The 13,796-nt window shown below is 44.7% G+C and overlaps 1 protein-coding gene across 1 annotated transcript in view; it reads left to right on the top strand.

Annotated features, from left to right (window-relative positions):
- GPX3 (glutathione peroxidase 3) overlaps nt 1-11,464 on the top strand; it is a 42,965-nt gene extending 31,501 nt beyond the window's left edge. Inside the window, exons 4-5 of the mRNA XM_085617693.1 lie at nt 5,285-5,384; nt 10,117-11,464. Coding sequence (XP_085473819.1) covers nt 5,285-5,384; nt 10,117-10,359 — 343 coding nt within the window. The 3' untranslated portion in view covers nt 10,360-11,464. The remainder of the gene's footprint in view (nt 1-5,284; nt 5,385-10,116) is intronic.
- The last annotated feature ends 2,332 nt before the right edge of the window (nt 11,465-13,796 follow it).

Here is a 13,796-nt window from a genome sequence, read left to right as displayed (position 1 = left end):
GTGTATGTGAGTATGTAAAAAAAAATGGAAGGTTAATCTGCTGTTACCTAAGGTGTAACTTCACTATGTGTGAGTGGCGCTTAGGCCGCTCACGGCCATGAGGCACCTATATCTTGCGAGTGTGAGGTAAGCTTGAATTCTCACGCCTGCGTCTGTGTGTGAGGAAAGATTTCTATTCTCACGCCTGCGTCAGTGTGTGAGGTAAGCTTGGCATTCTCTCGCCCGCATCCATGTGTGAGGTAAGCTTGGCATTCTCACACCTGCGTCTGTGTGTGAGGGAAGCATTTGTATTCCCACGCCTGCATCAGTGTGTGAGGTAAGCTTGGCATTCTCATGCCTGCGTCTGTGTGGAAGGGAAGCTTGGTATTCTCACATCTGCGTCGGTGTGTGAGGAAAGCTTGGCATTCTCTCCCCTGCATCCGTGTGTGAGGTGAGCTTGGTATTCTCATGCCTGCATCCATGTGTGAGGGAAGCTTGGTATTCTCACGCCTGCATCTGTGTGTGAGTTAAGCTTGGTATTCTCACACCTGCATCTGTGTGTGAGGAAAGCTTGGCATTCTCTCGCCTGCATCCGTGTGTGAGGGAAGCTTGGTATTCCCATGCCTGCATCAGTGTGTGAGGGAAGGATGGTATTCTCACGCCTGCAACCGTGTGTGAGGGAAGGATGGTATTCTCATGCCTGCATCCATGTGTGAGGTAAGCTTGGTATTCTCACGCCTGCATCCCTGTGTGCGGGAAGCTTGGTATTCTCACGCCTGCATCCGTATGTGAGGTAAGCTTGGTATTCTCACGCCTGCATCCTTGTGTGAGGGAAGCTTGGTATTCTCACATCTGCGTCTGTGTGTGAGGTAAGCTTGGTATTCCCACGCCTGCGTCAGTGTTCGAGGTAAGCTTGGCATTCTCTCGCATGCATCCGTGTGTGAGGTAAGCTTGGTATTCTCACACCTGCATCTGTGTGTGAGGTAAGCTTGGTATTCTCACGCCTGCATCCCTATGTGAGGAAAGCTTGGCATTCTCACGCCTGCATCCGTGTGTGAGGTAAGCTTGGTATTCTTGCACCTGTGTCTGTTTGTGAGGAAAGATTGGTATTCTGAGGCCTGCGTCTGTGTGTGAGGTAAGCTTGGTATTCTTGCACCTGCGTCTGTGTGTGAGGAAAGATTGGTATTCTGAGGCCTGCATCTGTGTGTGAGGTAAGCTTGGTATTCTTGCACCTGCGTCTGTGTGTGAGGAAAGATTGGTATTCTGAGGCCTGCGTCTATCTGTGAGGTAAGCTTGGTATTCTCACGCCTGCGTCTGTGTGTGAGATAGGCTTGGTATTCTCACGCTTGCATCCGTGTGTGAGGTAAGCTTGGCATTCTCACACCTGCATCCGTGTGTGAGGTAAGCTTGGCATTCTCTCGCCTGCATCCGTGTGTGAGGTAAGCTTGGTATTCCCACGCTTGCGTCAGTGTGTGAGGTAAGCTTGCACTGCTGCTGACTGTGCTTTCCCTTATGTGTGTGAGTCCTGCTACCTTCCCTATAGTGCTTCTGTGTGTGTCTGGGTGCGTGTGTGGTGGGTGGGCTTGCCTCTAATGCCCATTGTCGCTCTGAACATGCGTGCTGGAGCATTGACGTGTTTGTGTGAAGCTTGCACTGGCTTACACATAAAGGTGCAGCATATCTGCACATATTTGAGAGGAAACACAAAGTTTTTCACACTAAGATCATTTGCCCAATTAATGGTCCAAATTGTGTAACTGGATCGAGGACGCGCTCGAGTCTGACAGCAGTCTTCATCTTGGCGGGGCTCTTCAGCCTCTTATCTATGAGTCCCCACCTCGAGCACCCCTCAGATCTGAAGGCTCATTCACCATCATTACTCACACAGTGGCTCCTCAGTGCTCTACACTGCACACACAACCGAGAAGAGGGCACCTGTACACATACTGTTGGGGCACACAAAAGAAAATAATCCGAGAGAACTCTCGCGCTAACATTAGACATAATGAGTAGAAATGATGCTTTGGCTCCCAGCCCTATATTCTCTAACCTGTAAACATATAATGCTTGTTAAAGGGCTATGGGATCCTTTAAAGGTTCCAAATATGGGGCTTTTTTGCCCCAAGAGGGTTCCTTGAAGACTTTTCAATTTGTTTTTCAAAACATGATTAGAGTCTTCTGACCTTGAGAGCTGTCTTCTGACCTTGAGAGTTGTCTTCTGACCTTGAGAGATGTGTTTAGGATTGTGTTGGTCTTTGCAGTTTTGACACTTTTGTCAGGTATTTGCCTGGTCTGATTGTATTTTTGCCCTGTTCGCCCACTATTCACAAGAAATAGAACCGCTGATGCAGGTTTATGGTAGTAAATTAAATGCCTCATGCATTCCTAACCATAATCACTCCTCGCATTTTAGTACCAGTGGTTGGTTCCACACCCAACATGCCTTTCTTGTTGCATAGCCTGTTCCCTTTCAAGTTGAACCCAAAATTGGCCCGTCAGACATTTTTTACCAGGGATAAAGCTACGGTGATTTCCAGACCCACCTTGAAGTTTGCCTTCATTGATAGCTTGTACCCCATTTGGTCACTTCTCGTTCTTATCTTTTTCTCTTTTTAAAGAGCTTGTGAATTATTTCACGCCTATAGATGAACCCATGCCCTCCCCCTCTGCAAATACTTCCTACAAAGACATTCGGCTGGCTGCATGGCATACAGAGGTTAGAACATTGAAGCAACAGCTAGAGCTGTGAGGTAAAATGAAGAAAGCCCCTATTATAGGCTCCACATAAAATATCAAATAAAGGAAATGTAATTCTTTTCGAATAAATTACTTTTGAGTCAAATGCTTCTATTTCTCCTCTCATATTGTCAAAGCCAACTATCACTTGAAAGTCTTTGTTGACACTGTCTCGAAGCATTGGTGCCTCCAAAATTTTGGCAGCGCAATGTCTCTGTGGTAAACTGAACAGTGAGTGAGCTTCATGTAAAAGATCATGCCGCAAAATATGGAATCATCCGCACTTGTAGATTAAACCTTTTACCACATGTCGAGACTGCAGACTCCGGGCCTGCTCTTCTCTCAGGCGTCTGGCCCACTCCAAGATCAGGGCCACCGTTGGCTTCTTACAGACCGCTCCTCATTGGTTGCTACCTAAATTAAATATTTGTAGTTCGCCGTCATTTCAGTCGCAGGTACAATAAAAACATTAACTGACATCGACTCGTGGAAACTCCCTCATCCCATGATCATGGCATTATTTATTTATTCAACTTAATATAGCACCTTTATCCAAACTGCATAATTACCGGTGACATACAGTATTTTGCAACAGCCAACACTAGGTCTGACGACAGAGGGACAACAGTTGCGCCTTTGATGTCAACAGATTAGGAGCGGTTCCTCAAGGGAAAGGAAGCTGATCCCTGAACGAAAGGGTCAAGCAAGGTAAGAAGTACATGGAGGACAGACCACAGAGGACGATTAGGGTTTATGTCGAGCTCAAAGAGTATGGTTAGGGAGGATCCAGAGAATGAGTACAGAGGTAACAGAGAAGCCGAAGAAAGAGAAATGCAGAGAGAAGACAAAGAACCAGCAGATCATTTCCAGATCCTCGCTGGTCTGAGGTTGAACCTGCAATGGGTCCACGTTCACCAGTGGCTGCAATGGCCGGCAGTGCACTGACGCCCTAACCATGTTAGACCTCGTCAGAATCCCCTTCACACCACTCAATAACCATTTTCATGCGCTGCACTCAGTGCTCCGATGATTACAATGTTTGTGGCAGCACAGGAGTCATCGTGCGAGACTTGGCCCATTTTCTCCAGGCGCTCATATGTAGCGCCACAGGAACGGGACTAGGAGTCCCAGGTGCAGGGTGGCTTGAGAGGTGGTATCAGACCTGGTGATCAGCTCACCACACTGGAAAAAAACAGAAGGACATTGTGATGAACGTTCAACTTGGAGTTCCGGGATATAATAATAGTTTGCTATATTTAGCGTTCCCACTGATATATTAGGCTGCAGAGCCGTCATGTTATTGAACAAACGGTACCAAGTAAAGTGTGTGGGGGAAAAGAGGGAAACGACGGTGACACAATTGGGATGGGTCTGTCCTTACTGAGAGATCTACAGGATCTCTGGGCTCTATTTATGAGCCAGTTTGCGTCGCACTTGCACCATGCAACATGATGCAAGAGCAACGTAAACCTTACATGTGATTTATAAAGCCATGCAGGGCCACTTTGTGTGGCTCCATAAATCTGGAATAAGGCGACACAGCGCAAATCGGTGTGTTGGCTTTCTCTGACCTGGGACGGCGTTCCATTGGCATTGAGTGGTTCTTCCCACGCAACTCCCATGGTTTTTGACGCATTCCCAGATTTACCAAAACTGTTACACCTGGGAATGCACCAAAAAGATACGCCTTCTCAGGTGAGGCGTACCAAACACTAGATATCATTATTTTTCCTCTCTGTCTCTACTATTGTGAACTGAGGCGAAAAAGCAACTTTCATATCAAAGCAAAGCAGAACTTTTTTGGGCCTTGTTACTCGGCTGCTATTTTTATGTTTTCGTCATTGATCTGAATGTTGCACAGATTAGAGAAAAAACACACGACACGCCTGATAAGGTTAGACAATTTGGTATTGCCTGAGCTGGTTTATTTAGTATTCCTGTCTGCCTCCTCGGTCTTTTGAGGGTGAACATGAAGTATGGGGCGGAATTTGAAATCATGGGAAGCAAAGCAGGGAGGAGTGGAGAACAAGATAGCAGTAACGTGATGACGGCTTTGTGTAGCGTGCTCGGTGCCTGAACCACCCAAGACGTAGCGGAAAGTCCTGACACCTCCCTTACAGCTCCGCCCCAGCCATGCCCGGTTCCGCCCTCCCCTGCAGCACCCGTGCCGGGTGATAGTCAGGGGAGAGGCTGGTGGAGGCCTGCAGCGGCGGGAGAAACACATATTTAGCTCAAACGGACGGAGATTGACTGTTGTTTCACGAGGCCCTGTTTCCTCACCCAAGCACCGAACTGCCTGCGGTTCTCTGTGTTTCTGTATGAATTACAGCTCGCGTGTGGGCGCAATTCATGCTCTGGGTGTGTTTATGCGCGTGTTCGTGCGTCTTGGTGTGTTGCAATGAAATAAGGTGCTTAATATGTTTGCGCGAGCTCTGGACATTCCTTCATTTGTACCGCATAAAAATTGTGTGTGAGGTTGTTTTGTATGCGTGTGTACGTGTTTGTGGGTTCAAGGCCTATTGCAGTGTCTGCTCGCAGACTGGCATTGTTCCTCTGCTTCCCTTTGCAGGTACGTGCGGCCCGGAGGAGGGTTCGTCCCCAATTTTCAGCTTTTTGAAAAGGGAGATGTGAACGGGATGAAGGAGCAGAAGCTGTTCACCTTCCTGAAGGTGAGTTAAATACACACAGGGGCCTGGGCACCCACCAGTCCTGGGGAGGCAACAGCGGCTCCCACTTGTGTGGCAACTATCAGGCCGCCCTGGGACCATCCTCCTCTCTCTGCCTTTGCTAACTCCACCCGCTGTTGCCCAAGGTCACACGATTTAAGGCGTGGATCAAGTACGGGAAAAATAGGTGGCAGAAGAAGTTTCTCTCCGCTCACGCCCACCATCACACCAAAGAAGCGAAATAACATGGAAGTTATGGAGGAAGTTTATATATATATATATATTCAGGGCCCTATTTAGGAGACGCTAACGCAGCGTTAGTTTCAAAGCACAGGGATGCAACATATTTACAACAATACGTCGCATCTCTGCTTTTCCCTGTGCTAGCGCACAAGCAGCTGCCATGCGCCAGCATAGGCACCCTTGCACCATGGTGCAAGGATGCCTGCGTCGTGGGGACATTGTTTCTGTGCAGGAAGGAGCGCCTGTCAATTGAGGTTATTTCCCCTTCCAATGCGTGCTGTAGAATGCAACATGCATTGAAAGAGGAAAAAAAAACGGAGGAGAAATGAAAACATTTCTCCTTGTTGCAGCTCGCTACGCCACCGCTAAGGTGGTATAGCATTCTGACGCATTTCCAGGTTTACGATTGCTCGTAAATCTGGAAATGCATCAGTGGACATGGGTGTTGCGTGGGAACAACCACAGCAACACCCCTATCACTAAGTGTTACGTAAAAAGTGGCAATATTTCCAAGCACACGTAAAGCCATGCAGGGTGGCTTTGCGTGCGCTTGTAAATATCACGCAGCAGGTTGCGCCGCCATTGCGTCACACAACATGACGCACTGGTGTTGCAAGGGGCTTGTAAATAAGTCCCTCAGAGTTTTCTACAGCAGCGTGTGCTTGCTCTAGGTTACACCAGAGTGCTAAATGGAATACAGAGAGAGAGAGAGTTAAACTCTGGAGCTGCTCAGACCAACGCTCAGCAGTCACTGGGGAGTTCCATTGAATGCACGCTTAAACACTTTCGTTTTCAAGAATGTGGTTGTGTGCTTAGGCTTCGTGCAGGGGGTTCAACAGTCTTTGGTACCTGGAATCCAACAAATCTGCCTGTATAGTACACTCTCTTTGAGAAAGCCCTTTCAATTGCCAAGCAGAAACAATACATAAGACAGGCCAGAAGTTTGTTGGTATTAGTTGTAGGCTGTAGCTTTCTTTACTTCAAATGCAAACTCCAATCATATTAAACTTTGCACATCATTTCTTTGCAGATTTCTTTATGACAGGACACTGGTAGACATCACCAAAATCTGGGCAGCCTTAGACAGTCTACAGAAGTCTGCGTTGCTGCATTTATAATTCATTACATAGCACATCTTTATGCAACATATCAGAATCTCTTATTTACAAGTCTTTTTTAGAGCAGGGCATGTGCAGGTGGGGTTTTTGCAGCCTCAGCATGGTCCTTTTCCAAAGGTGGTGATGCCAAAAGAGGGCTTTAGCTCTGCCACTGAGGCTTGTAAGCTCATTGCCCATCCCCTTAACTGTTGTCACTCAGGAAGACTAGGAGCTGTGCTTTGGCAGTGGTAGGAAATGGGACAAAGGAGCATAGGGGAGATTGCCCACAATTCAAGATGTTGAATACAGCTAGCTCTCTTGGATCGATTAATGACACACCTTCACTAGTTGCAGGGTGCTCTTTCCAGACTTCTTGCACTTAATGGTTCATTGAGAGGTAAGGTTTGCTGTTGTTGCAAACTGGTGGTTTCTGTTGGGCAGAGAGATGGTGGCCGTTCTCAACAGATATATTGGCTACATATGCCCAGTAAGACTGATGCATAAAGAATAGAACTTTAAACTTTATTCTTGCCCCATCTAGCGGACAGTTAGGCGTTTCAAGGTTTGTTTTATATGGTCACATTGCCACAGGATGTGACACATTCTGGTCCTTGACGCCTGTCTAAGTTTGGAAGCTCATTGTAAACCATGATTACTGTAGCCTAAGCAAGCCTTTACAATGGCTCGCTCTCTCTCCTTCCCTCTCTCACTTCAAACCTGTTGCTACCTTGGTACAGTGGAAGGATTCTGATAAAAACAGAAGCGTTGCAGATTAATTAACACTTCATTTACTTGATAGAAAGAGGAAAGTTCAGAATACTGACTTCTGTGCTACTCCTACACTGAAGGGCCACTCGAATCGGCAGTGAATGCCCCTGAGGCAGATTCTTGTGCTTTGAAGATGAAGGCTGCTAATATGGCTCTGTCCAGGCACATGAAATCTATTTTAATCCAGAAAAATGCATGCTCTGTAGAAGAGGACATGTCGGCCAGGTTTGCTGGGCTGTTGTCTGGGTGGAAGTGAATATGAGTACCATTGGTGGACATCTGGAAGTTACCCGGTACTGCTCTAGAAGCAGTACCAATGGGCGCATGTGGATCTTGAAAAGAAGACACGGCATGGACGATAGCTGTGGTACACCACTTAGTACTTTATTGAATGTCATTTAGAAGTAACAATGAAAGGATTAAAACACAAATTACAAAGCTGGTTAAGACAACCAATGAAGCATGAAGGATTAATAGTATACAAGCCAAACAGTGAAGTAAGGATTTTCTAGAGAAACGAAAGGTGAATTAAAGAAAAACAGTTATAAGGTTACTGGACTAGGAAGGAAAAGTCTGAATGCATAATGGATTGAACAAGCTAATGAATAGATATAGAATATAAGACAGGGTAGAGTGAAAGGGTGTTACTAGGGAAAATGAAATATAAAGTATATAATCAACATTTGTGTTTTACCGAAAGAAGCACTAGAGTCCATGACTATTAGCCAGTGCCAGCAAACGGATCTAAATGTTGCAAAAACAAGTGAAGGAAACAATAAGAAAAGTAGAAAGGGCCATCAAGAAAAAAGGGGTGATCGTAGTGTTTCGAGATAAAACATGACAAGACTGGTAAAGTGAAAAGAAGGGTGCTCCAGTGGAATGGAAGTGAATATAAAGGGCACCACTATATCAAACCAAGCCATCCAAGCACTCTGTGCTACTATCTAGAACCTCACCCATAGTGCAACTAATACGTAGCAGTAGCCAGTGATAAGATACTCCATATCCTGTGTACGCAAAAGAAGGCGCCAAGATAACTAACCTCCTGAGTCCAATGATGGTATAATACTAAATGATGCAGAAAAGAAAAGAAGAGAAAGTGGAGCAAGTTGGATTGCGTTATAAATTTACTAGGAGAAAAAAGGTCTCGCTAGTATGGATGAAAGATATAGGATCATATTAAAACTTACTTATAGTTTGGTGATAATTAAAACCCACACAATATGTGGGTGAGGGCAGTAAAATAATACGTCCCAAAAAGTGATAGAGATCCAAAATCTTAATCTGTCATCTATAAATTATAAAGAAGAGAAAACCTATTGTGGGTTATTTAAGAAAGAATAATATAATCGAAGTCAAAGTACATCCATAAATAGACGGACTAGTACTTCAAAAATGATCTTGACTTAACTATTCTCACAGTCGACGTATACACTGTGAAGCCCCTATTGTCTTGGTTTCAATTTAGAAAGAAAGAATGTGCATTCAGGCGCTAAGCACATCGCCCCGTGTGTCCAAGACATAGATCAATGATGAATAAAAACATATATGAATAGTCCAGTGAAACCGGTATTCTAATTAACCTCCTCCGCGCCTCACAAAAATTTAATTTACAACTTCCTTAATTATTTTAAAGTTACCGTAAAGCCTATAACGTCTTAAAATGATAGCATCAGTTTCCCTTCTTTAAGCCTCGTAAGTGCTAAAACATGAAGTACACCACAAGAAAAGCTCCGGTTTACAAAATACGGCCCCTTATAAAGTGAAAAATAAAGGGCGCCATTTTCAATAAACTAGTGAGGGAATTCAAAATATCTCTAAAAGAAATGTGTGTTATGTGATCAATTGAAATCAGATAAGGTGTTCACATATACATGTAACGAAAGATAAAAAGTCCTATGTATAAGAATGAAAACTCTCTGCGACGTTCTAATAGCCATTTGCGTAAGGTAAATCTAAAACTCCTCTGTCCTTCCGTGACCAACCACTAGTCTTATCAATCTCACCTTATTCGGCAGCGGTGGTATCGTTCCTGGTGTTCTTGTCTGATCCTCGAGTACGAGTGTCAGTTACACCCATCTTGCCCATTAAAAGCTTGTGAGTAATACAACAATCGCGAGAGTTGTGTCATAATTCAAGTGATGTGCCCAAAGCCCGTCAATGCTTTAGGCGCCATCTTAGAGTGTCTTCTGGAGGATTACTTAGATGTGAATATATGCTTAAATCATGTACATTTTGGTCAGGCATATATACATTTCCTGCTTAAAACATCAATGCAGAGAGATGATGAGACAGCAGCAGAACGCATGTAATATGCAGGTTTCTGAATCATTCCCTCCAAGGAGGCGCAGAAGGGCATTGAAAGGAAGCTAGCATCCATGTCCACATATACAAGAATCTTCTCACAAAACACTGCTTCCTTTGGTTAGGTTTTAAAACAAGGTTGTACTTACTAAAATATGCAATGCACAACATGGAGCACCAGGGTTCCTGGGCCCACTTTGGCCCAGCAAAGCCATCAATCAGCAAATGCAACACTGTAATGGTTTAAACAGAAGCAAACACTACTTTTAGGTGGCCCACAATGAATATATTCATAAACATTCCTTTGTTTTCCTTCCTTGCAGAACGCCTGCCCACCTGTTGGCTTCAGCTTCGGGAATCCCACCAATCGTCTCTTCTGGGATAACCTCAAGCTCAATGACATCAAGTGGAACTTCGAGAAGTTTCTGGTTAACCCGGACGGGAAGCCCGTCAGACGCTGGCACCCCCGAACCAACGTGTCCGTGGTGAAGCGAGACATCATTGAGTTTCTGCGGGCGGCGCGCAGTCCACAGAAAAATATTTACAATCAAGCAGAGCAAAAGTAGAGACCCCGAGTGCAAGAGGAGGGAGGGGGCGAATGAGAGAGAATGTGTGACGTTCAACAAGGAGCACTTATTTGGGGGGGAAGACCTTCAGAGTTCTCTTGTTTTTAAATGTGGGCCTCTGTGCCATTCAAGTGTTTGCCGTAAACATTTCACATGTTTCCCAATTTCCAAAATACAGAAAGATGGCGACCAAAAAAGCAAATCGGCATAAAGTACATCTCTGCTTCTCTGCCACCGAATAGCCTATGTGTGTGTGTGCCTGTGTGATAGGCATTGTTAATGGAAAAGTACGAGCTTGTCTATAAGCTGAAGTAAAAGCAGGTTTTTGCTTTTACGACTGTGTGTTATAAGGTAATTGAATGGTTGTATGTGTTCCAGCGAGTTGTTTCCTCAGGTGAGAATTGGAGATGTTGTTCTAAAGGAAAGTGTTGAGAGATAAATTGTACTGTGTAAAGGTTAGGAAGAGCGAAGAGGGTTTATGTAAAAGTGTACCAGAAATAAATTCCATATACGTTTGTATCACGGATGGAAAAGCCAAGAAAGAGAAGGCACAAAATGTGTGATTGTGTGGTGTGTCAGAGGCACTGATAACCTTTGGGTGACTGAGGAGCAGAAATGAGGAAAAACCTAGAGACCATATCTACTGGGACATTGTTATCCATTTACTGCAGTCAGGAGCCAAAAGTTGTGATGTCCCCAAGGGACAACTAAAGCAGAACTTGAATGAAAAATGCTCAAATGTGTTAGGAGACCAACTTTCACCACAATCCCTTAATGAATACACCTGTTTTTAGTCTAAAATTTGCAGGGCCCAGTGCATGTGTAACACCCTCTAGAACAAGGGTTCAGAGGTGTAATCAGAATGTAACGCTGTGGAGGAGATGTCCCCGGAGAGCAGAAGAGAGCACCAGCATGAAGGACCGGTCCAAAAACACGCTGTGGAAGGACCAGCCCAGAACCCACTCTGGCCTCAGAGCAGTTCTTTTAGTGCATTCAGTCTGCTCTGAGATCCCATTTTGGGGGTGCACTGCTTCCAGCCCCTCCAGGAATCTTTTGCCAACTTAACTGGTTACTGTTAATGCAAAATAAAAAGCAATTTCTGAAACATGTGTCATATTTGTACATGGGTGCTCGGGAGCATAAGTGTGGCGTGACGTGTGTTTGGGGGAGGGGGGCTTATGGCTCATTCTACCTATTCAGAAGTACAATATTTACATGGTCTCGGGCCAGTATGTGAACACGTGTGCGTAAGAGCATGTCAAAGTTTGAACTAATCCTGGCTTGTTCCCAACACCTTTAGGCAAGATAGTGACTGCTCTATGCAGAAGAGAACCACAGCTTTATGATAAAGACCCACCATTCTTTACACTGACACAGTTGGAGAAACGTCCTGTTTATTATCCGGCTGTATTTCCCTTGGGTCAACTTATCGGAATTCGATTACTGAATGCAATAACCTATCTTGGACACACCCATGCACAGTGACTGGACAATGGATTCAGCAATTTAATATCTGAAACAATATAAAATAAGCATTGAAAATGCAATAGGTCTCGCCTGAGATTAAGTTAAAGCCATTTGCTTTGCTAATAGTATTGTATAGCAAAGCAAATGGCTTTAACTTAATAAAGTTTACCTCATGACTCCACATTGTAGACACCCCGACCCCCCCAGCCCCCCTCCCCCTCTAGCACTACCCCCTGTGGCCTCTCAAAGGTGGCTTTGGCTCAGATGAAAGTAAAGATAACATGCCCTCATTGGTTAGTAAAAGATAACATTAGGGTTCAGTGGGCACCACACATCACTAGGTCGCAGTGACTGCACGAGGGCAAAATGGTGTACAGAACACACATTGTGACACAAAAATAATTAGATAAGACTCCTGGGTGGGCAATAAGTGGAAGAACATTTCTTCGGCATCAACAAATGCTTCGACAGAACTACAAACCAGTTTACCCCATTTGCATAGCTAGTGCTGACATCACCCTACTTTCTCCAGGAAGATCAAGGGCAAGCATCTGCCGAAAGGAACATCAGCTCAGCATTTAGAAGCAAACATGCTGATTTTTAATGGCAGTGCTTTAAATGGTGGCAACATGCTGAAGGGGCTATGTGATATGTAAACTAGGTCAGGTAATTAAGAAATGACTTTGTACCAGATTGCTGATAGTTCAGTGTGTCAAAGCTGCAACTTGCACGAATGCAGTACTTTAATTGGTATCTCATGAGGACCTCTAATTATTTCAGACAAATAAGCTTTGACAGGAACGTAATTAAAATATGATGGTCCTCGCTCTTGCATTCTAGCTCACGACTACTCTCCGTAACTGTTGCTAGGTGAGATGCATGATGCAAAAAACAAAACTCAGGAGCTAATGTTGGAGCAAGGAACTCTGATGTATTAGGCCATGACAGCTGTGTCGCAGAGAAAAATAAAGGAAGTTCAAATATGCAAATTATAGCGAAGGAAGATGGCAGGTGCTGACTACTGTACAAATAGTGTGATTTTTCCTACTCAAGCAAATGCGGCCTCCCAAAAAGAAAATCCCTGATGATACAGCCAAGAAATGCAAAAAGACAAAGATAAATAACTCAGGTCACAAACATTGTTTTACGGCTCAATGAACATCAAAGGTTTTCGAGCTTTAGTAAACGTTAATCACATCGACATACAGTATACACGTAAGAATGTGTATTTTTGAAAATTAAAATTAATTGTAAATGTAACTGGCAAAATTGCATAAAAGAAATGGTTAAAAAAAGTAATATTCTAGGTTTCATGTGGAGAATACTTTCCGGCAGTGCTAACCCGCATGGTTTGGGAAGCAGGTTATTTGAAACCTAAGGAGCATGCGGTCATTGCAGCTAAGCACAAGGCAACTTTACTTTCCAACAGTAGTGATAATTAAGTACTTTTAAGGAGGCAGACTTCGAGCACAGCGAGAGCACCCTAGTGCCCAGTCTCCGACAGCACTTCGCGTAACAGTACGAAGCACGTGACGCAGTGCAATTTTAATTCAAATCACAAGCATGCAGATTTTTGAACTTGTCATCCAGTCAGAGTTAGAACTTTATCGAGTCTCGGAAAATGTGTTGTTCAAGATGTCTCCGTTGAGTTAAAAAAAACACAACAACAAAAAAGCCCGGCCCGCGAGTGGTCGGAGGAGGGGCCTTCGTACGCTATGCGAAGAGCCCCCACCTCACGGGAAAAAACATGGCGTCGGCCTGTCCACATGGGCCGTCTTACAAGTGAATAAGGCGGTAACCGAGAAGCCCGCTTTCCAATCATGCGCCATCGTTTAACATAAACGATGACGCGCGGCAATGGAAAAAGGGGCAGGGCTTCAAGTAGACTTCTGGAATTGTATTGATTCCAAAAGGCACTTGCAATGGCGAGTGCAGCGCATGCGTGCTGCTAACGCCAGGCAAGACCAAAA

Source organism: Triturus cristatus, chromosome 7 (assembly GCF_964204655.1).
Source record: "Triturus cristatus chromosome 7, aTriCri1.1, whole genome shotgun sequence".
Taxonomy (NCBI): domain Eukaryota; kingdom Metazoa; phylum Chordata; class Amphibia; order Caudata; family Salamandridae; genus Triturus; species Triturus cristatus.
Note: the sequence above shows the minus strand (reverse complement) of the source record. Positions and strands in the feature narration are given on the sequence as shown.